A 24,751-nucleotide genomic window follows, 5' to 3' on the forward strand; every position below is an offset into this window, starting at 1 on the left:
AAAAGCCGAAATAAACTGCTAATTAATTAGATGCTGCCCGGCACGTAATTGTCGGCCCAGATCAGTGCCGATTGCCGATTGCATTGCCTCTGATCTGGGCCGACAATTACGTCTCGGGCGGCACCTAATTAATTAGCATGTTTATTTCGGCTTTTTTCTTAAAGATGTGCTGTGTGTCTCCCGGCTACTAATTGCATTCTCCGCGGATCGGTATCTGCGGCCTGGGTGTTGGGGTGGTGGGACACTGGGGTGTCATCTCGTTGTCTGTTTCCATTAGAGCAGGCAGCTCATTTTCTCCTGTGACTGCCCGCCTCAATGTCGAAGGTCGAGGTTCGTCATCTGCTGTGGCTGATGTGGAAAGCTTGCTTGACTGCTGAGCCTCGTGCATTTTTCTATCATACAGTTCTTTGTAAGCACTCAAACCATCCTGCAAATATCCCCTAAACCGACGTACCCTTTCAAAATTAAAGTGGTACTTTATCATTACTCATTTGGTTTCGATTATTATCCTTTCCTCTTCCAATTGCATCAGCTTTTCATCTATCAGTTCTTGGTCATGGGATGTCAAAACCTCTTCAACATCATCTTCGTCAACTTCCACAAGCCAAACTCACTTAGTCCTTACTTTGTTCATCACGATCAAAGCGCTTAATTATGTCTAGTTTTACGCGAAGTGTCACACCCTTACGAGCTCTTTCAGGCTTTTGCAATACCTTAGAACTCATTTTGCAAACGGCTGCTCACAGACACGTGTTTAAGCAATGCCGGCAAGAATGCAGTTCCAAATCCGGGGGAGAACGGCTGCTCGGGGGGGGGGGGGGGGGGGGGGCGCGTGCGTTGTCTTTTATCACGTGCTGCTTTTTTCATAACAGTGAAAACACCTTCTGTTAGCGAAAACAGGGTACTAATGTAGGTCTTTCGTAACAGTGAGGTTTTGTAAGGCGAACGTTCGAAAAGCAGGGTACACCTGTATACCGAGGAATTTTGTGCTCTCCACGGCAGAGCCATTGATCTGCAATGGCAAGTGGTTGACGTGTGCCTTCCTGAAGTTCCGTGTCATCTCTTTTGTCCACAATGAGACTCAGTTTGTCATTCTCACACCATCTGAAAAGCCTCCCTACCAACTCTTTTTTTTATGTCGACTCATCATTACTGCTGACGAAGCCAACTACTGTTGTATCGTCTGTGAACTTGATGCTGCGGTTTAAGCTGAATCTGGTAGTCTGATCCCATTAGCTCCAACTATTTGGAATAAATTGATAACATCAGTGCTCCAACCTGGGTAACGAGCAGACTCTGAGAGTGCTGAATGATTCTGAAATTTCACATACTTTGGAACTGAACCTGCCACTCACTTCACTGAACAGAGGACATATATTTCACACACATAACACATAAAGTAATGTTACCACAAATAATAAGATGCATATATGATAGAAGTTACAAAATAAACGGTGCAACACTATTGGCGCTTCATGCATGCTGAGACCTGGGTGGGGTGGTGGCAGGGATTTCAGTGGTCATATGGTAGACAAAGCTGTTTCCCATCCTAACAATTCTTGACCTGAATCTTTGGTACCTCTTGTCGAATGGTAGGAGGTCAAAGAGATTGTTGGACGTATGAGAGGGATCACTGACAATGCTAAGGGCCCTGCGTACCTAGCGCACCTGATAAGTGTCACTGATTGGTGGAAGAGAGACACAGAGGACCCTCTCAGCAGTCCTCACAATCCTCTGTAGCGACCTGCGGTCAGATGCCTTGCAGTTCCTGTATGAGACGGTGATGCAGTTAGTCAGGACACTCCCGAAGGTGCTCCTGTAAGAATTGATATAAATGTTGGTGGCGGGGGTTGGGGGTGGTGAGGTGTGGAGCCACACTCACCTCAATCCCTCAAGAAGTGAAGACGCTGTTGTGCTTTCTTAACCAGTGAGGTGGTGTTCAGGAACCAGGTAAGATCATCCATTATGTGTACTCCCGGATACTTGGTGCTCTTAAGTCTCTCCATGGAGGAGCCGTGTACGTGCAGTGAGAAGTGGGGTCAGACTGCACCTTCCTAAAGTCCACAATCATCTTTTTGGTCTTACCACATTAAGGTTCATGTTGTTGTGCTCGCACCATTCTACCAGCCTCTCCATCTCCTTTAAGTATACCCCACTGTCTCATTGTCATTGTTGATGAGGCCAACCATTGTTGTTAAATCAGCATTTGAACTGGGTCTATCAGTGCGGTCGCGTGTCAGACCATGAACAACAGGGAACTGAGCACACTGCACTGAGGAGTGCCAGGGCTCAATGTGACGGAGCTAGAGATTTTCTGCCAACGTGGGTTGACTGTGGCTTCTCTGTCAAAAAATCCCGGATCATATGAGAGAGAGAAACCCAAAAAGGACAGTGCACAATCCTGATATGATTGAGACGGATGTGAGAAGCATGGAGGAACATCTGGAGAAACTTCTGAAATGCCCGCTTCACGGCCGCTTCCACTGTGCGATTGAGAATCTCTGGAGGGGAGGGCCCCAAATCCTAGGCTTTGCCTATTGCCTGTTGCCGGGGCCGGGGTCGAAGCACTCGGCAGAGTTGGTGCTTGGTGTCAGAGGGCTGGTCGGAGGCTTGAAGTTTTCGGACGGACTCAGAGTCAGACTGTGGTCGGGTGCTTCCAGGATGCTGCATCGGCAAGTTTGTGGTGCTGGAAGCTCATGGCAGGGAGAGATTTTCTTCCTTCTACCGTGTGCGTGAGATGATGGGACTTTTGAGAGACTTTGAGATTTTTGTTTTTACCATGCCCATGGTCTGTTCTTCATCAAATTACGGTATTACTTTGCACTGTTGTAACTATATGTTATAATTATGTGGTTTTTGTCAGTTTTTTTTAGTCTTGGTTTGTCTTGTGTTTCTGTGATATCATCCTGGAGGAACAAATTGTATCATTTCTTAATGCATGCATTACTAAATGACAATAAAAGAGGACTGTGTGTCCTCATAATCTAATCTAACCTAATCCACACATCAGCTTCTGTAGGGTGATTATATTAAAAGCAGAATTGCTGAGATGAAGTCAATAGACAGCATTCTGGTATATGAGACACCATTTTCCAGGTAGCTCAGGACTGAGTGGAGGGCAGAGGCTATGGCATCATTAGTGGACCGATTTGAGCAATAAGAAAACTGGAAAGGGTCCAATGTAGCAGGAAGATGAGATTTAATGCAATCCATAACCAGTCGCTCAAAGCATTTCATTATTGTTGAGGTCAAAGCCACTGGACGGTAGTCATTAAGACAGGCTGCTGTCGCACTCCTGGGCACTGGGATGATGGTGGCTGCCTTTGAAATCTGAGTCAACAGTTGATGCCTTTGAAGCCTGAGTTGACAGTAGACTGTTCCAGAAAACTGTTAAAGATGTCTGTTAGAACCTCAGTTTACTAGATTGCACACTTCCTCAGCGCTGGACCACATATGTTATCAGGTCCCACAGCTTTACATGGGTTGACTCTGGCTAGGGTCATCCTCACATCAGCTGTGGCCAGACAGAGTCCCTGCTCTTTGAGAGGAAGGGGGATCTTTCCTCATTGGCACATCACCCTGTGCATCAAACAGAGTATAAAAGATATTTGGCCCGTCAGGAAGAGAAGCATCACCATCATTAGCACGCAGGGTTGACATGTAATCTGTTATGGCCTGAATGTTTCATTGGTGTCACAGAATGACTGTATATTCTCAGTGAATAATCCCTTTTTGCCTTCCTGATAGTACAGGAAAGTGCAGCTCTTGTTGACCTGAGAGCTGTCTTATCACGTGAGCTGAAGGTAGCGTCCTGATCTCTTAGTTGTGGCCAGACCTCTGCTATCAGCCATGGCTTCAGATTTGCCCTCACATGGATGTGTTTAATAACGGTGACGTCGTCATACACTTCTCTTTATAACCAGTCATAGATCTCGCATACTGATTGAGGTGAATGTGATGGTGATAGCTAGCTGCCTCCCTGAACGTGTTCCAGTCCGTGTTCCCAAAACAGCTTTGTAACGCTGCGGTTGCTCTTTCTGTCCCTTTGAACTGGTCTGACACTGGTCGATATGCAGGAGTTAGTATAAGTGGTCACAGAATCCGATGTGGGGATGAGGAGCAGCTTTGCATGCATCAGAGATGTTGGTATAAACCAGATCTCTTGTTTTCTCACCTCTGGTATCCAAGTCAACATGCTGATAGAATTTAGGCAGGATTATTTTTTAAGTTAGCATTGTTGAAGTCGTCAGCAACAGACTGCGAAAGGGAGACATTTTTTTCCCTTATTCGGGAGAGAGTGAGAAAGAGAGCCTGTGGTATGTCGTATACTGGGTGAACAATTAGTCTTTGGAGTAACTGCAAGTCTGTGTCTTTGCTGTTGCTTTGCTCACACTTGAGTGCTCGGTGGCGGGTGCCGATGCTTTTTTTTTGCCGGTGGGGGGAGGGGGGAATCGTTGCTTGCTGCCGCTTACGTGCGGGTGGCAGGGTAGCTCTGGGGGACTTTGGGGTTCCAATATTTAACTGTCATTCATTCTTTGGGGGCACTCCTCTGTTTTTGTGGATGGTTGCAAAGAAAAAGCATCGCAGGATGTATATTGTGCACATTTCCCTGACATTAAATGTACCTTTGAACAATAAAGGAGCCATTGGGTGCGTAGATGCAAGCCGTCACTGGTGCCGTCAAGTTCACTTTGTGCTTCCCTGACATTAGCACAGTTTTGGTGGGGGGAGGATGTATACAGCCACAATCATAATAGTAGTGAACTCGTTTGGTCAGTAGAAGGGCCTGCACTTCACCATTACCACAGGCAAACAGTGGGTTGTCACTACCAAATCATTCACACACCAGATCTTATTAACGTAGATAAATACACCTCCACCACGGGTCTTGCCAGAGATCACAGGAATTCTGTTGGTCCAAAAAGAGATGAAAGCCTCTAGCTGGATGACTGCTTCAGGAATGGTATCCTGCAGCTATATTTCTGTCAGAATGAGAGAACACTGATTCAGCCTCAGACACAGGCAGTCTAGTTTATTTGTTAGCGATCGAACATTTGAAAGCAGAATCGCCAAGAGAGCTGGCCTGAAGGGTTTTGTCTGCAGTTTCACACGAATGCCAGTGTGCTTTCCTTGCACACCACTTCCTATGGCGTTTCCTCCGAGCGGTGGTATCAGGCAACAGTATGGTGCCCAATAGGCAGAGATCATCCGTTACCCAACAATGCACTAGTGAGGTAGACTTGCAGTACTTGGTGTTCTTAATATCCAGCAGTGGCTTGCAACGATAAGAAAGATGAAGACAACGAACAATTACACCATCAGTGCGCCAAGGTTTAAAAAGGGAAAATTTCAACGGTTCTTGTTTCAGTCGAAGCAAGTAGCTGAAGAAGTGAGCGGAAGAATTCGGGTCGAAAAAGTCGTTTTATTTTAAAACTGCTCGGGGAGAAAGGTCTGCACTGCGCGCGCGTGACGTAGCACGCCAAGGTTTAAAAAGCAGACCGCCATCGCCATATGTGGTGGCCATCGTCAGAGTGGACTGAGTCAGAGTGGGATGGCTTTGGCTCAAACAGGCTTCGGCGAGAACAGGCAGAGGCCAGGGTAGGTTCCGGTAAGTTTTTTGTCCAGATTGTCTAGTGTAGAGAGAATGCCAGGCAGGATGTTGGAATGCTCTTCTTGCAGGATGTGGGAAGTCAGGGAGCCCTCCGGTGTCCCAGACAACCACACCTGCAAGCAGCGCATCCAGCTGCAGCTCCTGACAAACCGCGTTAGGGAACTGGAGCAGGAGCTGGATGACCTGCGGATCATTCGGGAGAATGAGGAGATTATAGATCGTAGCTACAGGGAGGTAGTTACGCCAAAGGAGCAGAGGACAGGAAATTGGGTCACTGTCAGGCGAGGGAAGGGGAAAGGGCAGGCAGAGCAGGGTTCCCCTGTGGCCATTCCCCTCAACAACAAGTATACCGCATTGGATACTGTTGGGGGGGATGACTTACCTGGGACAAGCTGCAGTAGCCGGATCTCTGGCACTGAGTCTGGCTCTGCAGTGCAGAAGGGAGGGGGGAAAAGAGGAGAGCGGTAGTGATAGGGGACTCGATAGTTAGAGGTGCAGATAGGAGGTTCTGTGGTCGTGACAGAGAATCCAGGATGGTTTGTTGCCTCCCGGGTGCCAGGGTCAAGGATGTCTCTGATCGATTGCTTGACATTCTGAAGTGGGAGGGTGATCAGCCAGATGTCGTGGTGCACATCGGTACCAATGACATAGCAAGGAAGAGTGAAGAGGTCCTGGACAGTGAGTATAGAGAGCTTGGTAGGAAGTTGAAAAGCAGGACCTTGAGGGTGGTAATCTCAGGATTGCTACCTGTGCTACGTGCCAGTGAGGGTAGGAATAGGATGCTCTGGGGGAGGAACAAGTGGCTGAGGAACTGGTGTAGGGGGCAGGGTTTCAGATTTCAGGATCATTGGGACCTCTTCTGGGGCAGGTGGGACCTGTACAAGAGAGACGGGTTACACTTGAACTACAGGGGGACGAATATCCTTTCAGGGAGGTTTGTTAATGCTATTGGGGGGGCTTTAAACTAGATTTGCAGTGGGATGGGAACCACAGTACCAGAGCTGACAGTGCGGCTGGGGTGAAAATAAATGATGTTAAAAGTTCAAGCAAATCCGCTAATAGAAAGGTTGTGAGTGGTGGTAAAAATCTTCTGAGGTGTATATATTTCAATGCTAGGAGTATTGCAGGGAAGACGGATGAGTTGAGGGCGTGGATTGACACATGGAATTACGACGTTGTAGCAATTAGTGAAACTTGGCTACAGGAGGGGCAGGACTGGCAGCTTAATATTCCAGGGTTCCGATGTTTCAGATGTGATCGAGGCAGAGGAATGAAAGGTGGGGGAGTAGCATTGCTTGTTAGGGAAAATATTACAGCAGTGCTCAGGCAGGACAGATTAGAGGGCTTGTCTACTGAGTTCTTATGGGTAGAGCTGAGAAACAGGAAAGGTATGGCGACATTAGTGGGATTGTATTACAGACTACCCAATAGTCAAAGAGAATTGGAAGAGCAAATCTGCAGAGAGATAGCAGGCAACTGCAGGAAACAAAGTTGTGGTGGTAGGGGATTTTAATTTTCCATCTATTGATTGGGTCTCCCATACTGTTAGGGGTCTAGATGGTTTAGAGTTTGTAAAATATGTTCAGAAAAGTTTTCTAAATCAATATATAGAGGGACCAACTAGAGGGGATGCAATATTGGATCTCCTGTTAGGAAATGAGTTAGGACAAGTGACAGAAGTCTGTGTAGGGGAGCACTTTGGTTCCAGTGATCATAACACCATTAGTTTCAACTTGATCATGGACAAGGATAGATCTGGTCCTAGGGTTGAGGTTCTGAACTGGAAGAAGGCCAAATTTGAAGAAATGAGAAAGGATCTAAAAAGCGTGGATTGGGACAGGTTGTTCTCTGGCATGGATGTGATCAGTAGGTGGGAAGCCTTCAAAGCAGAAATTTTGAGAGTGCAGAATTTGTATGTTCCTGTCAGGATTAAAGGCAAGGTGAATAGGAATAAGGAACCTTGGTTCTCAAGGGATATTGCAACTCTGATAAAGAAGAAGAGGGAGTTGTATGACGTGTATAGGAAGCAGGGAGTAAATAAGGTGCTTGAGGAGTATAAGAAGTGCAAGAAAATACTTAATAAAGAAATCAGGAGGGCTAAAAGAAGACATGAGGTTGCCTTGGCAGTCAAAGTGAAGGATAATCCAAAGAGCTTTTACAGGTATATTAAGAGCAAAAGGATTGTAAGGGATAAAGTTGGTCCTCTTGAAGATCAGAGTGGTCGGCTATGTGCGGAACCAAAGGAAATGGGGGAAGATCTTAAATAGGTTTTTTGCGTCTGTGTTTACTTAGGAAACTGGCATGAAGTCTATGGAATTAAGGGAAACAAGTAGTGAGATCATGGAAACTGTACAGATTGAAAAGGAGGAGGTCCTTGCTGTCTTGAGGAAAATTAAAGTGGATAAATCCCCGGGACCTGACAGGGTGTTCCCTCGGACCTTGAAGGAGACTAGTGTTGAAATTGCAGGGGCCCTGGCTGAAATATTTAAGACGTCGCTGTCTACAGGTGAGGTGCCGGAGGATTGGAGAGTGGCTCATGTTGTTCCATTGTTTAAAAAAGGATCGAAAAGTAATCCGGGAAATTATAGGTCAGTAAGTTTAACATCGGTAGTAGGTAAGTTATTGGAGGAAGTACTAAGAGACAGAATCTACAAGCATTTGGATAGACTGGGACTTATTAGGGAGAGTCAACATGGCTTTGTGCGTGGTAGGTCATGTTTGACCAATCTATTGGAGTTTTTCGAGGAGGTTACCAGGAAAGTGGATGAAGGGAAGGCAGTGGATATTGTCTACATGGACCTCAGTAAGACCTTTGACAAGGTCCCGCATGGGAGGTTAGTTAGGAAAATTCAGTCGCTAGGTATACATGGAGAGGTGGTAAATTGGATTAGACATTGGCTCGATGGAAGAAGCCAGAGAGTGGTGGTAGAGAATTGCTTCTCTGAGTGGAGGCCTGTGACTAGTGGTGTGCCACAGGGATCAGTGCTGGATCCATTGTTATTTGTCATCTATATCAATGATCTGGATGATAATGTGGTAAATTGGATCAGCAAGTTTGCTGATGATACAAAGATTGGAGGTGTAGTAGACAGTGAGGAAGGTTTTCAGAGCCTGCAGAGGGACTTGGACCAGCTGGAAAAATGGGCTGAAAAATGGCAGATGGAGTTTAATACAGACAAGTGTGAGATATTGCACGTTGGAAGGACAAACCAAGGTAGAACATACAGGGTTAATGGTAAGGCACTGAGGAGTGCCATGGAACAGAGGGATCTGGGAATACAGATACAAAATTCCCATAAAAGTGGCATCACAGGTAGATAGGGTCGTAAAGAGAGCTTTTGGTACATTGGCCTTTATTAATCGAAGTTTTGAGTATAAGAGCTGGAATGTTATGATGAGGTTGTATAAGGCATTGGTGAGGCTGAATCTGGAGTATTGTGTTCAGTTTTGGTCACCAAATTACAGGAAGGATATAAATAAGGTTGAAAGAGTGCAGAGAAGGTTTACAAGGATGTTGCCGGGACTTGAGAAACTCAGTTACAGAGAAAGGTTGAATAGGTTGGGACTTTATTCCCTGGAGCGTAGAAGAATGAGGGGAGATTTGGTAGAGGTAAATAAAGTTATGATGGGTATAGATAGAGTGAATGCAAGCAGGCTTTTTCCACTGAGGCAAGGGGAGAAAAAAACCAGAGGACATGGGTTTAGGGTGAGGGGGGAAAAGTTTAAAGGGAACATCAGAGGGGGCTTCTTCACACAGAAAGTGGTGGGAGTATGGAATGAACTGCCAGACTAGGTGGTAAATGCGGGATCTTTTGTAACATTTAAGAATAAATTGGACAGATAACATGGATGGGAGGTGTATGGAGGGATACGGTCCGTGTGCAGGTCAGTGGGACTAGGCAGAAAATGGTTTGGCACAGCCAAGAAGGGCCAAAAGGCCTGTTTCTGTGCTGTAGTTTCTATGGTTTCTATCAGGTGGAACCAGAGTGGCCGCTGAATCTGGACGTGTAGCCATTTTAAATTTAGTTCTATCTAACGTTGGAAGAATTATACCAGAGAAGAGACTATTTCCATTTGCAGTTATTTGATTTGAAGTAAAGCATCATTTTATTTTAAATCAATGCGTGCCGTGCTAGTCAGAAAGTTAATTTTACATTTGACAAGTTAATATTTACCCTGTAAAGAATTTGAATTGTGGCAGATTTGATTCTGTGCGGGTAATTAAAACTCAGTTACTTGATGGAGTGACACCAAACTGAGTGTAACATAGCTGTAACCTAGTTGAAATAATTACACTTCAATTACACTTGCATTTTACAAATAATTATAAACAAATTATTTAATAGTTTTTATATTTCATGTGAGCTGTTCTCCCTATAAGACCCAGATATCCATAGAAATAGAAAGGCGCTAAGTTTTGCCATATTTAGTATGCAAATACTGACAGTGGCATGTGCAACTGGAACTGTGACAGAATTCACTGGGATGAGGTGATGTATGTGCAATTCCTTTACATACGGAATCGCATTCCTTCCATGACTTTCCACTACGTGCTTGCACTTCAGTCAGATTCACAATCAGGACAGCTGGAGGGTACTGAACCACCATCAGTGTTGGTTGAGATTAGATTACTGCATTGTTTGGGGTCTAAGAGTTGGGAAATGGGGCAGAGATCAATGATGGGGAAATATGACTCATTTGTATTTTGTACCATGCTGTATCTGAAGAAGGTACCAGTTGCTGTCTATACAAAGAAACAAAATGCTGGAGGAATTCAGTGGGTCAGGCAGCATCTGTGGAGGGAAATGGACTGCTGGCATTTCAGGTCAGGGTTGGCTATGTGTCCTCTTTTGTGTATTTTCAGTACTTGTTTAAAAATTGTTCCTCTGTACCTATGACGACAGATTCTGGAGCAAAACACTGATCAGCTGGATTTGTGGAATGCCCAGATGAGGAGGCACATTGACAAGCTGGTAATGGAGATGACTCAAAGGAGTGTGCTTAGCCTTGTCTACAGGGCAGAGGACCATGCTGAAGAACTCAGGAACCTTGCTGATCTGCTAAACAGGTCAGTCTGTATAAATATCTTCCTTAGCAAAAGAGCAGTGGGTAATCACCAATCACATGCCATTTTCTATTAAATAGTTTTGTAAAAAATATTGAGGTCAGATTGGCAAAATCTTTTCAGTTCTGTTTTTGTACTGTGAAGAAATATTTCTACTTAAAACCTTTGTAAATATTGGGAAAAGGAGCTCTCTCCCTCTCCAGAACACGACTGTTGTAAAATGCAAAGTCCATCCTTGGATCATATCAATCAAAGACAAAATCTGAAAGAGAACTCACATAGCGCCTGCCATTTCAATGACTGATGATATCTAAATTTTGTCCTTGTTCATCTTGCACAGTATGCATCTGCAAATTGTACTCCAGCACAAAGTTCAGCCCTGTGGAGAGTATATATGGAAATGGGGAAACCTCTCAGGTTTTTTGCCTCCAGGAAGGCAGGACTGCTGTACTCATGCATTACCCCAAGCAAATAAATGCTGATTCTAACTAGTTCCAAGCTGTAAAGCTTGTCTCTAAAGTACTCAATTCATGCACTTGAAAGGGCAAAGATTTCCAGAGAACCCTTTTCACATAGAGATGTTTACGATCCAATTGCCTGATTTTTGGATTCTCCCTCTGTGTCAACCATTCCAGAGGCCAGAAAATTACAAAAAATTAGTAACTGCCAAAAAAGCATCTGTTTTAAACATGTAAATCATTTAGTGATTGCCATTGCATTGAACAATGTTTTTATTAGTTCACTTTCAGCGGTAAGGAACGTGTCTCTGAATGCGACGGTGCCTGTGAATGAACACTCCAATGTAAAGGCACTGGTCGAAGAAGCTGCAGCTGTTGCTTTGGATGCAAGGAGCAAAGCTGATGCTGCTTTGAAGTTGGTGAGTATTTACTGTGTTGGATTTAGCTTGGTCAGGTCATAGTCTGATGGCCAAACCAGCCAATAAACGTTCTTAGCAACACACATAAAGGCTGGAGGAACTCAGCAGATTAGGCAGTATCTATGGAAAAGAGTAAATAGTCGACGTTTTGGGCCAAGACCTTTCATCAGGACATGAAGGGTCTCTGCCCAAAACGCCAACCATTTACTCTTTTCCATAGATACTGCTTGACCTGCTGAGTTCCTCCATTTATGTGTGTATTGCTTTGGATTTTCAGAATCTGCAGATGTTCTCATATTTACACTAAAAATTATTCTCTCTTTGAAGTGACAAATGGGATAATCAGAAACGTGTTGTGATTTGGTTACAGCTTCTTTAGTTACTTTGGTTGACTCTGTGGTTAAGAAGGCATAGAGTGCATTGGCCTTCATGAACTGTGGAGACTGAGTTTAGGAGTCAAGAGGTAATGTTACAGTTATATAGAACCCTGGTCAGACCCCACTTGGAGTACTGTGCTTAGTTCTGGTCACCTCACTACAGGAAGGATGTGGAAACTCTAGAAAGGGTGCAGAGGAGAATTACAAGGATGTTGCCTGGATTGGGGAGCATGCCTTATGAGAATAGGTTGAGTGAACTTGGCCTTTTCTCCTTGAAGCCACGGAGGATGAGAGGTGACCTGATAGAGGTGTACAAGATGATGAGAGCGATTGATCGTGTGGATAGTCAGAGGCTTTTTCCCAGGGCTGAAATGGCTAACACTGAAATGGCACAGTTTTAAGGTGCTAGGAAGCAGGCACACAGGAGATGTCAGGGGTAAGTTTTTTTTACACAGAGAGTGGTGAGTACATGGAATGGGATGTCGGCAACGGTGGTGGAGGTAGAAACGATAGCGTCTTTTAAGAGACTCCTGGATAGGTGCATGAAGCTTAGAAAAATAGAGGGCTATGGGTAACCGAGGTAATTTCTAAAGAAAGTACATGTTCGACACAGCATCATGGGCTGGAGGGCCTGTATTGTGTTGCAGATTTTCCGTGTTTCCGTGTTACTTACTCTGAAATTTTAGCTGATATTTCTGCTGGTTGTGAAGAATGTGACAAGGTCTTCTCCAGTGACTGACAGTGTCTCAGATTATTTTATTTCTGTTCTCATGGCTCAAGTTATGATAAAGATGATAGACAGGCTCTGACCAGTGGACAGATAAGAAAGGATAGGTTTCAGAAAAGTAAGTAGGGGAAAGGAACCGATGGAATTGCCCTGACAGCTAGCGTACACTTGAAGTGCCAAATAGCATGGTTCTATTTCTTAAGGAAATACATTTAACAAATATTAGAGTGACTGCATGATTCTAGGATGAACTGCAAGTTTCCCTGAAATAAAGTGGAGGGAGTCAAGTTAAAACCATCAAGTACAAAACAAGAATTAGACTGTTTGGCCTCAGTCTTTCACCAGTATTTGTTAAGAGATAACTATCCTGATCTCCTTTTGGCCCCAACTTCTCTTTCCCCCGCTTCCCATAATCCCAGTCTCCCCTATACACCATTCATAACTTCCTTACTTAGTCAAAGATGGACTATCCTTTTTAAAAGTCTTCATTTCTTAGTGGAATACATCTCTTTTGAGAATATCTGTCTCTGTTTACTCACCATCTGACCATCTAATCAATTTCTCCAATCAGCACTAGTCATCTCTGCTTTTATACCCTTATAACTCCCTTAGTTTAAGATGTTAGTTTCAGACCAAATTTCTCACACTCAATCTGAGCATGAAACTTTGTCATGTTATTAGGACTCTTCTCTTGCCATGTTGTCTCATTACACTTGATCATGTCTAAAAATCACCTGTTCCCTATTTGATTCTCCAACATTTTGCTCTAAAAATCAGTCCTGAATACAGACAATGAACTCTTTCTCCTGGCTATGATCTTTATAAAGAGCAAGGTTGTCCATAATTAATTCTGCATATTTTATCAGTCCTCGACATTTTTTGTTTGTACTTTGTTCTACAAAGTAGCTACTGTTGGGGTTGAGATGGGAGCCGACAGACCACTGCCATTAATACCTTCCTCCCCTTGCAATTCCTTATCTCCACACAAACTGATTTTACATCTTCAATGTTCTGATCTCATCCTTTATTAACAAAGCCACCCTATTTCTTTTTCCCTTCTGTCACACAGATTATTTTTACCTGTACTGCTTCCCTGCATGAGTATTTTGTACTTCCTTGAGAACTCCCTACACTTTCCCTTAGCTCCCCCATTCCATCTCACCTTTATTTGATTTAAAGTCCTATCTGTAGTCCTAGCTATTCAATTCACTGGGTCAAAATGTCTAACCATAGTTAGAGCCCACTTGGAGTACTGTGTTCAGTTCTAGTCACCTCATTACAGGAAGGATGTGGATACTATAGAGAGAGTGCAGAGGAGATCTACAAGGATTTTGCCTGGATTGGACAGCATGCCTTATGAGAATAGGTTGAGTGAACTTGGCCTTGTCTCCTTGGAGTGACAGAGGATAAGAGGTGACCTGATAGAGGTGTGTAAGATGATGAGAGACATTGATTGTGTGGATAGCCAGAGGCTTTTTCCCAGGGTTGAAATGGCTAACACGAGGGGGCATAGTTTTAATGTGCTTGGAAGTAGGTACAAGGGGGAATGTCAGAGTTAAGTTTTTCACACAGAGAGTGGTGGGTGCGTGGAATGAACTGCCAGTGAAGGTGGTAGAGGCGGGTCTTTTAAGAGACTCTTAGGTAGGTACACGGAGCTGAGAAAACCAGAAGGCTCTACAGTAGGGAACTTCTAGGCAGTTTCTAGAGTAGATTACATGACATTACATTGTGGGCCAAAGGGCCTGTAACATGCTATAGATTTCTATGTCTCTATGTTAGAATGATAACAATGGCATCAATGAATGCGAGCAACTATTGTTGGACCTGTTGCATGTCTTTTAAGACGGTGGCTATTGATGACTCCAGTGAGCTGGTGCTGGGCATATGTATTGGCTTACAGCAAGCAGTCCACGTACAGCAAAGCAAAAAGAAACAATCTGATCAGATAACCAAATAGATTTAAAATGCAGAGAAACGGCACCTAACACAGAAGCTGATAGAAGTTTATACAATTATGTTTCTTTTACAGTCAGAATCTTTTACTTAGGATAGAAATGTCAAGACATGATGGGGGAAAGTTCAGCAGTGATGCGTGGGATAAGTTTTTTTCCCACAAAGTGTGGTGGTAGGTGCCTGGAGCAGGTTGCCAGAGGCACTAGCTGGCTTTTATGAGGTTTTTAGACGGACCCATGAATATGTAGGGACATAAGACAATAAGACATAGGAGCAAAATTAGGCCATTTGGCCCATCGAGTCTGCTCCGCCATTCAATCACAGCTGATCCTTTCTCCCCTCCTCGGCCTTCTCTCCATGACCTTTGGTCCCATGTCCAATCAGGAACCTATCAAGCTCTGGCTTAAATACACCCAATGACCTGGCCCCCACAGCTGCCTGTGGTAACAAATTCCACAAATTCACCACCCTCTGGCTAAAGAAATGCCTCCTCATCTCTGTCTTAAATGAACGCCCCTCTATCCTGAGGCTGTGCCCTCTTGGCCTCTCCCCCACCATGGGAAACATCCTTTCCACATTTACTCTGTCTAGGCCTTTCAACATTCGAAAGATTCCATTGGATATGGATCAATGTAGGCATCATGTTTGGCACAGACATCATGTACTGAAGGGCCTTTTCCTGTAATGTATTGATTGTACTGTGTTCTCTGTAAGCTATGACATCTTACAATAAAAGCCGGTTAGTTTCTCCAGAAAATGAATATAGAGCAACCGTGTCACCAATAGCATTGCACACTTTTTATAACATGTACCCAGGTCCAAATTGTTGTATTTTGCAGATGCTGTAGACTTAACAGTCCACGATAAATGCTCCTTTTGTTTCATTTTACCAGGCGAAAGGTCCTCAAAGGACACTAGAGGAAGTCAGCAAGGAGTCAGCTGACCGCAGTTCAAAGCTCCTTAATGATGCCAGTGATTTAAAGAAGAAAACTACGGGTGAATAACTTGTCCAATTTAAGAATTCATATTGATCTGAGCAACTTACACTTGAAGTGACTGAAGGAAAATAATAGCTGGGCAATGGGGAACAGAGCAGGAGAGTTAGATTTGCTGGAAGATAGGTAAAAGAATGGCAGATAGAATTTCAAGGTTCAAACTAAATTTATTATCAAAGTACATGTATGTGTCACCATATACAACCCTGAGAGTCATTTTCTTGTGGGCAATAAATATTGAGAACATGAGATGAAGAGTTCTTGAAAGTGAGTCCATAGTTGTGGGAACAGTTCAGTGATGGGGCATGTGAAGTTATCCCTTCTGGTTCAAGACCCTGATGGTTGAGGGGTAATATCTGTTCCTGAACCTGATGGTGTGTGTCCTGAGGCTCCTGTACCTTCTTCCTGATCATGGCAGTGAGAAGAGAGCATGGCCTGGGTGTGGGGTCTTTAATGATGGATGCTTCTTTCCTGTGACAGTGCTTCATGTAGATCTGATCAATGGTGTTTACCTGTGATGGACTGGACCATATCCACTACTTTTTGTATGATTTTCCGTTTAAGGGATTTGGTGTTCCGTAATAGGGCATAATGTTATCAGTCAATATTCTCTCCACCACACATCTGTAGAAGTTTGTCAAAGTTTTTGAAGTCATGCCAAATCTTTGCAAACGTCCAAGGAAATAGAGGCTCTGCCATGCTTTCTTTGCTTTAAATTTAACTCAGACAAGTGGAAGTAATGCATTTTAGGCAGCTAAATCAGGACAGGATATATACAGTGAAAGACAGGGTTCTAGGGATGTTGTGGAACTGAGAGACAGAGTTACAAGTACATAGTTAGCTGAAAGTGTTGATATAGGTAGACAGGTGGTAAAGAAGGCATATGGTATACTTACCTTTTATCAGACTAGGCTCTGAAAACTCTTTGTCACAGCTGTACAAGACACTGATGGACACACACAAAGTGCTGGAGGAATTCAGCAGATCAGGCAGCATCTATGGAAAAGAATAAACAATTGATGTTTCAGGGTGAGACCCTTCGTCAGGACATTGATGAGTCTGTACTTGGACCTGAAAAACTGTGCACAGTTCCAGTCACCATGCCATAGGAAGCATGATAAGCTGGAACTATTTTTGCTAGAATGAAGGAGGTAGGGAGTGATCTTTTAGAGGACATAGGTTGAAGGTGAAGGGGAAAAAAGATTTAAAGGAAAACTGAGAAGCAGTTTTATTGCACAGAGGTTTGTGGAAAGAGCTGTCAGAGGAATCTGTAGAAGCTGATATGGTTACAACTTTTAAAAGCCATTTGGGTCAGGTTCATGGATAGGAAATATTTATCGAGGCATGTTTAGTGCAGGCAAATAGGACTAACTCAAAAGGTACTTTGGTCAAAATGGATGAGTATAAAATCTATGATTTTATAAAAGCTGTAGTAGAGAAAAGATGGGTGAAATGGCCTGTGAGATATGCATTCCAAATGTCAAGAAATGCCTGGCTCGTTGCTGTGTCAAGTTTTCCTCTACATGGTTTCATCAGCCTCTGCCCAGCCCCACTGGTATGAATTACTCAGCTAGTGGGCAGCAATGACAAGAGGCTGCTGACAAGGATTGAAGATACTGAACTGAGTGTGCACTATCACAGGGTGTGAGCAGGATTGGGGAGCTCATGGTAGGGAAGGCCTAAAGTTTCTCTATAGGTCCGAAAAGAATGTACACCCTTTGTTGACCAATGAGTAGACAAATTTTCTTGGATTTAAGGATGGGTTCAGTGAGGCTGCTGATAGAGCTATTGCCTCACAGTTCCAGTAATCTGGATTCAACTTGACCTCAGGTACTGTCTGTGTGGAGTTTACACCTTCTCTCTTTGACTGTGTGAATTTCCTCCAGGTGCTCCTGTTTCCCACCACATCACAAAAATAGGCAAGATGGTAACAACTGGCGACTATATTTATTTACAGTGGCTAATTAGCCAGTTAGTCCTCGGAGATCTGGCAGGACTTGAGGGAGCTGATGGAGGTGTGGGAAGAATAAATAGTATTGGATTAGTGTAATGGGTACGTGATGGTCAGCATAGACTTGCTGGTCTGAAGGACCTGTTTCCATATCATTAGTATTGTATGTGACGACTTGTTTTGGTTTTCTCATCTGTCCAGGTCTTGTTAACCAGCTGAGTGGACTCAAAAAGAAAGTTGATCACATTCAAAAGAGTGCGCACAATATTAGCAGACTGTTGAGTGAGCCCCTGCAGTTACTGGCAGGCCTGCCTAATGGTAAGTAATCTGTGCACCCACTGAACATTATTTGGAAGGCTAATTGTCATGAATAATATTGTTGATAAGTTCCATGAATAAGTGTTCAAATTATTAATGCACTTCTCAGGAGATTGGTGGGACACTGGTCTATATGAGCATGCCCTCTTTTTATTAAAAAATCAGAATCAAATGATATTACTCTGTCCTGGTGATTGTTGATTCTCTTGAGCGGAATTGAAGCCACGCTCATCCAGGCCAGTGGGCAAGTCAGCACTCCTGAGTGCTGTCATGGAAATGGTGGCAAGGTCTCAGGTGTGTGAGCTTCAGGTCAGTGATGACTCTCAGCAGGTTGATGTTGCCTAAGTTTCTGAGCGAACAACTCAGGATAAGGAATGAGGTATTTTAGGTGTGGAAGTACAGTCAATCAGAGGAGTATGGGTCTTCAAAATTCTCAACCCAGGCTGCTCAGTCATTAAATGTATTCAGGGGCAGAGTAGTTAGCTTTCTAGATACAAAGGTCAATGATGTAAATAAATGTGGATGAAGTGAGAACATGAACTTGAGAATCATTCATGGTCATCTTGGCTTATGGAGCAGGCTCAAGGGGCTACAAGGTTCTCTGTCCTATGTTCTTTTAAGGGTTAGATCCGTCCACTAATTTTCCCACAGCCATTCAAAAGAAGTTGTCCATTCAACAAGTTCTGCGACTTGGTGAAGAGCAGCAGAAATTCTTTATATAAAATAGAAATAAATTAATTCAAGCTGCTGTATCATCAGAAATCTTAGAAAAACATTAAGGTGGGATGGGAAGGAGGAAGGTGAGATCCACACCAAAATGACAGCTAAGTTCAATGAGTAGATTCATCAGTTTAATGAATGAGAAAACTCTTTCTTAGGAAACCTTGAGGACTATCTGCTTTATGAAGACCTGCAATGATGTAACCTTTGAATTAGGTACCATGATATTATAAAGAAACCAAGGAACATAAGGAGGTATTAGAATCAGAATTGAATTTATTATCACTGACATGTGTCGTGAATTTTTTGTTTTGTGATAGCAGTTAAGTAGAAGACATAAAAATTTACAATAAGTTACAATATAAATAAATACATAGATACATAGTGCAAAAGGGGAATACTGAGGTAATGTTCATGGGTTAATGGACCATTCAGAAATCTGATGGTGAGAGGAAGAAACTGTTCTTAAAAAGTTGAGTGTAGTCTTCAGGCTGCTGAACCTCCTCCCCAGTGGTAGTTTTGGGAAGAGGATATGTCCCAGATTGTGAAGGTCCTTTGTGATGGATGCCGTCTTCTCCACGAACTGCCTATTGAAGATGCTGTTACTGTTGGGGAGGGCTGTACTGTGATGGGGCGGGCTGCGTCTAAAACCCTCTGCAGCCTGTGCACTGGAGCCTCGATACCAGGCAGCGATGCAACCAACCAGAATGATCTCCATTCACATCCTCAAGAAATTTGCTAGAGCCTTCGGTGACAAAGGTCAACTCAATTAGGTTTAATTGTCTCTCAGTACAAAGAAGTAGGAAGACGAAGAAGATTAGGGAGAACACTGCAATGCTTGGGACTTATCAGCTGAGGGCATGGCTGCAGTATTGAGGCTGAAAAGGAGGAGATGTGAAGAGGTTTCAGAAATAAAGGGGTGAGAGGTCTTGCAGAGATTTGGAGGTGATCATTATTGTTTTAAATTTGAAGCATTCATAGATCCAGATTCAGTGTTAGTTATTCAGAATTATAGGAACAGAAAATAAGGAAAGTATATTAAATGTAAAATGTGAAGTTCACTAGATGACTCCAGCTGCCTTTCAAAAGTACCAACATTTGTACATTGCAGGTACCACAAACACAGTTCGTGAGGCAAAAAATCATGCGTTCTTAGCTAATCTAACCGCAACTGCAACTCTTGCTGAAATTCAGCAGTTCACTCGGCAGCTGTTGACCACATCTGGCACTTTAATGAAGGTCAATAAGACTGTCAGGGAAACAAATGAGCTCATCAATGATTCAGCAAGGACTGGTAAGTTCATATATTGAACCTCATTTTTGGCAAATAGTCATATTTTGGTCAACAAAACATGAGTAGTAGAAGCACTAATATAAGTTTTGTAGAAAACAAACTCAAAAGTATTTTTTAACTGGGCAGTCCTTGGTTCATCCAAGCTTGTACCTTAATATTAGAACACTGGTTTGGCCACAGTCATAATGGGGCATGGTGTCCACTTTGATCACTTTAGGAAGAATAAGAAGCCTTTAGACAGGCTGCAAAAGGCACTTACCAGAAATATTTTGGTAATAAGGGATTGGGAAGCTTGGGGCAAGGCTGGAGAAGCTGTGTTTGTTTTGGTTAGAACAGACAAACTTGAGAAAAATAGCTACCAGTTTCCACCTTTCTCTCTCCTTTGACTCCTCCCTAATTCTGCTCCTCCATTTCCATTTCAGGAATTAATTGGAGTCAGAATTCCTGACAACTCCACGAACACCCACTACTGTCTTGACTGGACATCTTGCTGTTCTGCTTCCTATAAAGACTCTACTCTGTTCTTTCAGTTTCCCCACCTTGGTTATATTTTTTCTGACAACATTGCCTTCCATATTAGGACTTCCAAAATAACTTAACTTTTTTTCTTAGATTGAGATTCTCTTCCACCAAAGATGATGGGGAACTAACTGTACATGTTTATTCCATTTCCTGTGTTTCTCACCCATCCTGCACAGAACCTGAATAAGACAGAGGTATCAGAACTCTCTGTTGATGGAAAATAGTGAAATTTTGTACATCCCAATTGATCTACCGAGGGGAGAGGCCAATGAGGAGAGAGAGGAAACAAAACATCATTCAGTTCACCACTTATGTCACCCAGCCTCTTCCCCTTCTCACCCTAACAGAGATATTCTGGCTCTCTGTTACCCTTGGCTTTCTCCCCATGTCTGATTTACAACTTTTCCTTGTTCTGATGAAAAGTACGATCAGAAGCATTAACATTAACTCTGAGAACCCTGACGATCCGAGCCAGCCCTTGACCTTGATTACGACTATTCATAAGCCCTTCACCCCTGGGGAGAGACAGAGCATTTTGTCCAAGTTGCCCTCACTTAAAGTCGCCTGTGGGAATTCAGAATTCTGGCGTAAGCTTGGGGAAATGGTTGAAATTCACCAGGTGCACCCTAAAGGTATACATGTATTAGTGAAAGCCAAGTGCCCGAGGAATATGTGGGACAGAATGGACCAGGGGGTGCGGGATGGTACATGGGCAACTACTGGGAGCGCCAGTAATGAAGAAAGATATAGCTCTTTTAAAGGGGAAGTGAAACAGCGCCTGGGGGGAGGCGAGAGTAGCTGGGGAATGATAATGGCAGTGATTCAAAAGGCTGACGAGACAGCCATGGATTACGCAGAATGTAAATACCGAATGTACGAGGAGTATTCCGGGTTGGATAACCCAGGGAGGGATGACCCAGTCTTCCTGAAAATGCTGAAGGTTTTAGGTTTAGGCATAACGGTAGGGTCCAACTACTCTGAGATAGTTTCATGGGCCAGTGAGATAGACCAAAGAAAAGGCAAGAGATATCGTAAGGTGGGTATAGTGGATGCAGCTGCTGTGATGTCCTGGAGGGCTTGTTTTGCTTGCCGGCAGCCAGGGCACCGAGCAGAGGACTGCTGGACCAGGTATAAGGCAGTGAAGGAGTTGATATGCTACAGCTGTGACCTATCGGGACATAGCTGGAGACAGTGTCCAAAAGGGAGGGGAAAAACCCAGGCAATGGTCACAGCAGACACCCAGTCACTCACCCCATCAGCAACCAATCTGACTGTCAATCAGATCAAAGAGTTACTGGCTCTTCTCTCTCCATAGATGCTGCCTGACCTGCTGAAAGTTTTAAGTATTACCTATATACGTCTGAAATGAGATGTGATAGTGATGTTCTAAGTAACAGGCTGGTTACGCAGGATAGACAGAAGAAGAATTGAGAACCAGAGCTCACTGGTTTATGGTGGAATCCAGAAAAACTGTACTGCTGGAAATGTGAAGTAAAAAGAAAATGCTACAGAGAGGAAAGCGGAGTTTATTTTTCAGGTTCCTTACCTTTCCTCAAAACTGGGAGAAGTAGTTTTTTAAGTTACAGAGAAAGGGAGGAGGTGAGGGAGAACAAAAGGAAATGATTGTGACAGGGCAGAGACTAGAATAGATCGAAAGGCACAGCGGTCACGATGTAAAGATGGGAGGAATAAAGAGAACATGCTGTTCCTCAGTTAAAGTTCATCTTCACTGGAACAAGACTAGTGAGGGAGTGAGTAAAATTGGGAATTACACTGTCAAGCAACTGGTAGAAGAGGTGAACCTGAGATTTAAAAAGAAGAAACAAAATAGAATTAAGAGTGGGCCATTTGGATTTCCATAAGTGAGCCAAAATTCAATAAGATTAAGGCTGATTTTTATTTTAATCTCAGTGCCACCTTTCTGTAGTCGTTCCCATATACCATGATTTATTTAATGACTAAAAATCTAACCATCTCTGTCTTGAATATATTCAGCAGCTGAGCCTTGGAGCTCAGCAGGAGAATTCCAAAGATACAATCTCTAGGCAAAGAATTTTTTTTACTATCTGAGCCAATTCCTTTGTTGTAGACACCCCACATCTCTGTGCCAACTGATGAAAGAATATCTGTATTTCAAGTTGATCGTCTTTCATTCTGCTGTATTCAAGAGTGTGTGCTCATTCTACTTCATCTTCTCTAAAAATGACAAACAGGAATAAATCTGATCATCCTTAAGGCACTCCCTCTGTCACAGGTATAACTTTCCTTGAATAGGGACACCAGAGCTGTGCATGGTATTTCAAATTTAGTTTCACTGAAGCTCATTGTAATTGGAGCAAGATAGCTCAGTTTGTAAACAGAAATCTTTTTAAACTAAAGGCCAATCTGCCATTTGCGTAAACAGAAACCTTTTTAAACTAAAGGCCAATCTGCCATTTGCGTTTCTGATAGTTGTTCCATTTTGCCTGTTGGATGTGTGTTGCAAAGTTATCAATGGGTCTGCTGAGTGTGAATCCTGAGTCAATAAGTAACTTGTATTACCCAGCAAGTAATAGTATCTGGAAAACTTCAGCAGACAGGTTAGTGGAGAGAAATTCATTTACGCCTTTGAAAAGGGAATAGGTTAAACTCTTGTATTAAATAAAACATTTCCAGGAATCGATGGAGAATTAAATTAGCTGCATTGTCCTCACAAAAAGGTATGATTATCCTTTTTCTATGCAATTATTCTTGTATATGATACCTACAGTACAAAGTCCATGATAACTTGTGGAAAGTAAGCATAGTGTTGTTTCTTGCTGTGTATATTGCTTTGGTTTCCTGCATCTGCAGACTTTCTCTTTTTTAACTGTTGTTTTAATTTCTGATTTTTCCTCCTTACAGCTGTGGCTGCTGGAGCAAAGATGCAAGAAATCGAAATTCAAGCCAATTACTTGTTGGACAGATTGAAGCCATTGAAAATGCTTGAGGACAATCTGAGCAGAAACTTATCAGAGATAAAGGAGTTGATTAATCAGGCCCGGAAGCAAGCTGCCTCAGTAAGCATGGAATTGATAGGATCTGTGAATGAACTCTACCTCAAACATTTTTAAATGGTAGCACAGTTTCCAGGCTAAAGGCATTCAGTGCAGCAGAATATCTTACCTGAGTCAATCCTCCGTCTATGTTCATTGGCTTTTAAAATCCAAAACTACCAACACCTATAACCTTCTCTCTCTCTCCCTCTATCTATAACATTAAAAGTCTCTTTGGATCTTAAATGTTCTATGAATGAGGCTTAATATCAAATAACCGTAACTTTGATGTTTCAGTATCTGAAGGGGATAACAAAAGAGTTAAGATTCCAATTACAGATTCCCTGGCCAAATTTTACTTGCTGGGCTGATTGACCATTGCTCATGTTTCATTGATTTACAACACGCGGGCATCACTGGCAAGGCCAGCATTGGTTGCCTGACTATCATTAGCTTGCAGTGGCTGGCCTTCCTGAACTGCTGCAATCCTCTGATAAAGTTACCCCCACAGTTGTTAGATTGGGGCTTCCAGATGTAGATGCATTAACTGGAGGTAGACAGCATTTCCTATTAGTTAACGTGTGATTTGGAATGGAACCTGTGGGCACTGTTGCTTTCATGATTCCATTGCCTTTGACATTTTTAAAAAATATTTTTATTGGTTTTTTAAATAAAGAGAGGATAGTGTAAAGAAGGTTTGTGCAGTTCATAACAAATGTATCAAATGTACAATTCACATCTATGAAAGAGATGCACCCATGGTACAATCATGCTTTGGTTGCCTCCCTGCCCCCACCCACTCCTCCCAATTCCCATCTTCAAGCTATCATTACATTAGCAAAAAGGGTTAAACAGAACCTTTGTCCCCACAGACCTGCATTGGTATAAAGAAGGTGTATTTTCCTAATACATGAACTGTTGTATGTTTACAAGTCTGGGTCCGTAGAATTTTACTGGGAAATGCTGGAGGTCAGGAATTTATGTGCAGAGGAAAGGAAGAAAGGATGGATCTTTAGTTTGGCTGGGAAATCTGAAAATATTCAAGAAAGGGTCTCCACACCTTTTGGAACTTTATGTCCGGGTTGAGAATTGAATAATGGATCTTCTCAAGGTAGACTGGACATGATGTCCCTGAGCCACTGAGCGTGGGTGGGTGGGGCAGCATCCCTCCACCTGAGCAAGACTGCGCGCCTGGCCAACAGAGAGGCAAAAGACAGTGTGCGATGTTTGGTCGGACTTAGGTGCGTGTCCCCCTCTCTGGAGGTGCCGAAAAGAGCAATCAAAGGGTTAGATTCCAAATTATAATTAAGTATTTGGGATAGAGTTT

General features: G+C 43.2%; 1 protein-coding gene across 3 annotated transcripts in view; it reads left to right on the forward strand.

Annotated features, from left to right (window-relative positions):
• lama1 (laminin, alpha 1) overlaps positions 1-24,751 on the forward strand; it is a 346,500-nt gene that overhangs the window by 249,306 nt on the left and 72,443 nt on the right. For all 3 annotated transcript variants that reach the window (XM_072259264.1, XM_072259251.1, XM_072259258.1), the window contains exons 39-44: positions 10,516-10,679; positions 11,415-11,553; positions 15,504-15,606; positions 17,758-17,874; positions 19,706-19,888; positions 23,294-23,448. In XM_072259264.1, the coding sequence (XP_072115365.1) occupies positions 10,516-10,679; positions 11,415-11,553; positions 15,504-15,606; positions 17,758-17,874; positions 19,706-19,888; positions 23,294-23,448 (861 nt within the window). The remainder of the gene's footprint in view (positions 1-10,515; positions 10,680-11,414; positions 11,554-15,503; positions 15,607-17,757; positions 17,875-19,705; positions 19,889-23,293; positions 23,449-24,751) is intronic.

The sequence above is a fragment of the Mobula birostris genome, chromosome 1 (genome assembly GCF_030028105.1).
Source record: "Mobula birostris isolate sMobBir1 chromosome 1, sMobBir1.hap1, whole genome shotgun sequence".
NCBI classification, from domain to species: domain Eukaryota; kingdom Metazoa; phylum Chordata; class Chondrichthyes; order Myliobatiformes; family Myliobatidae; genus Mobula; species Mobula birostris.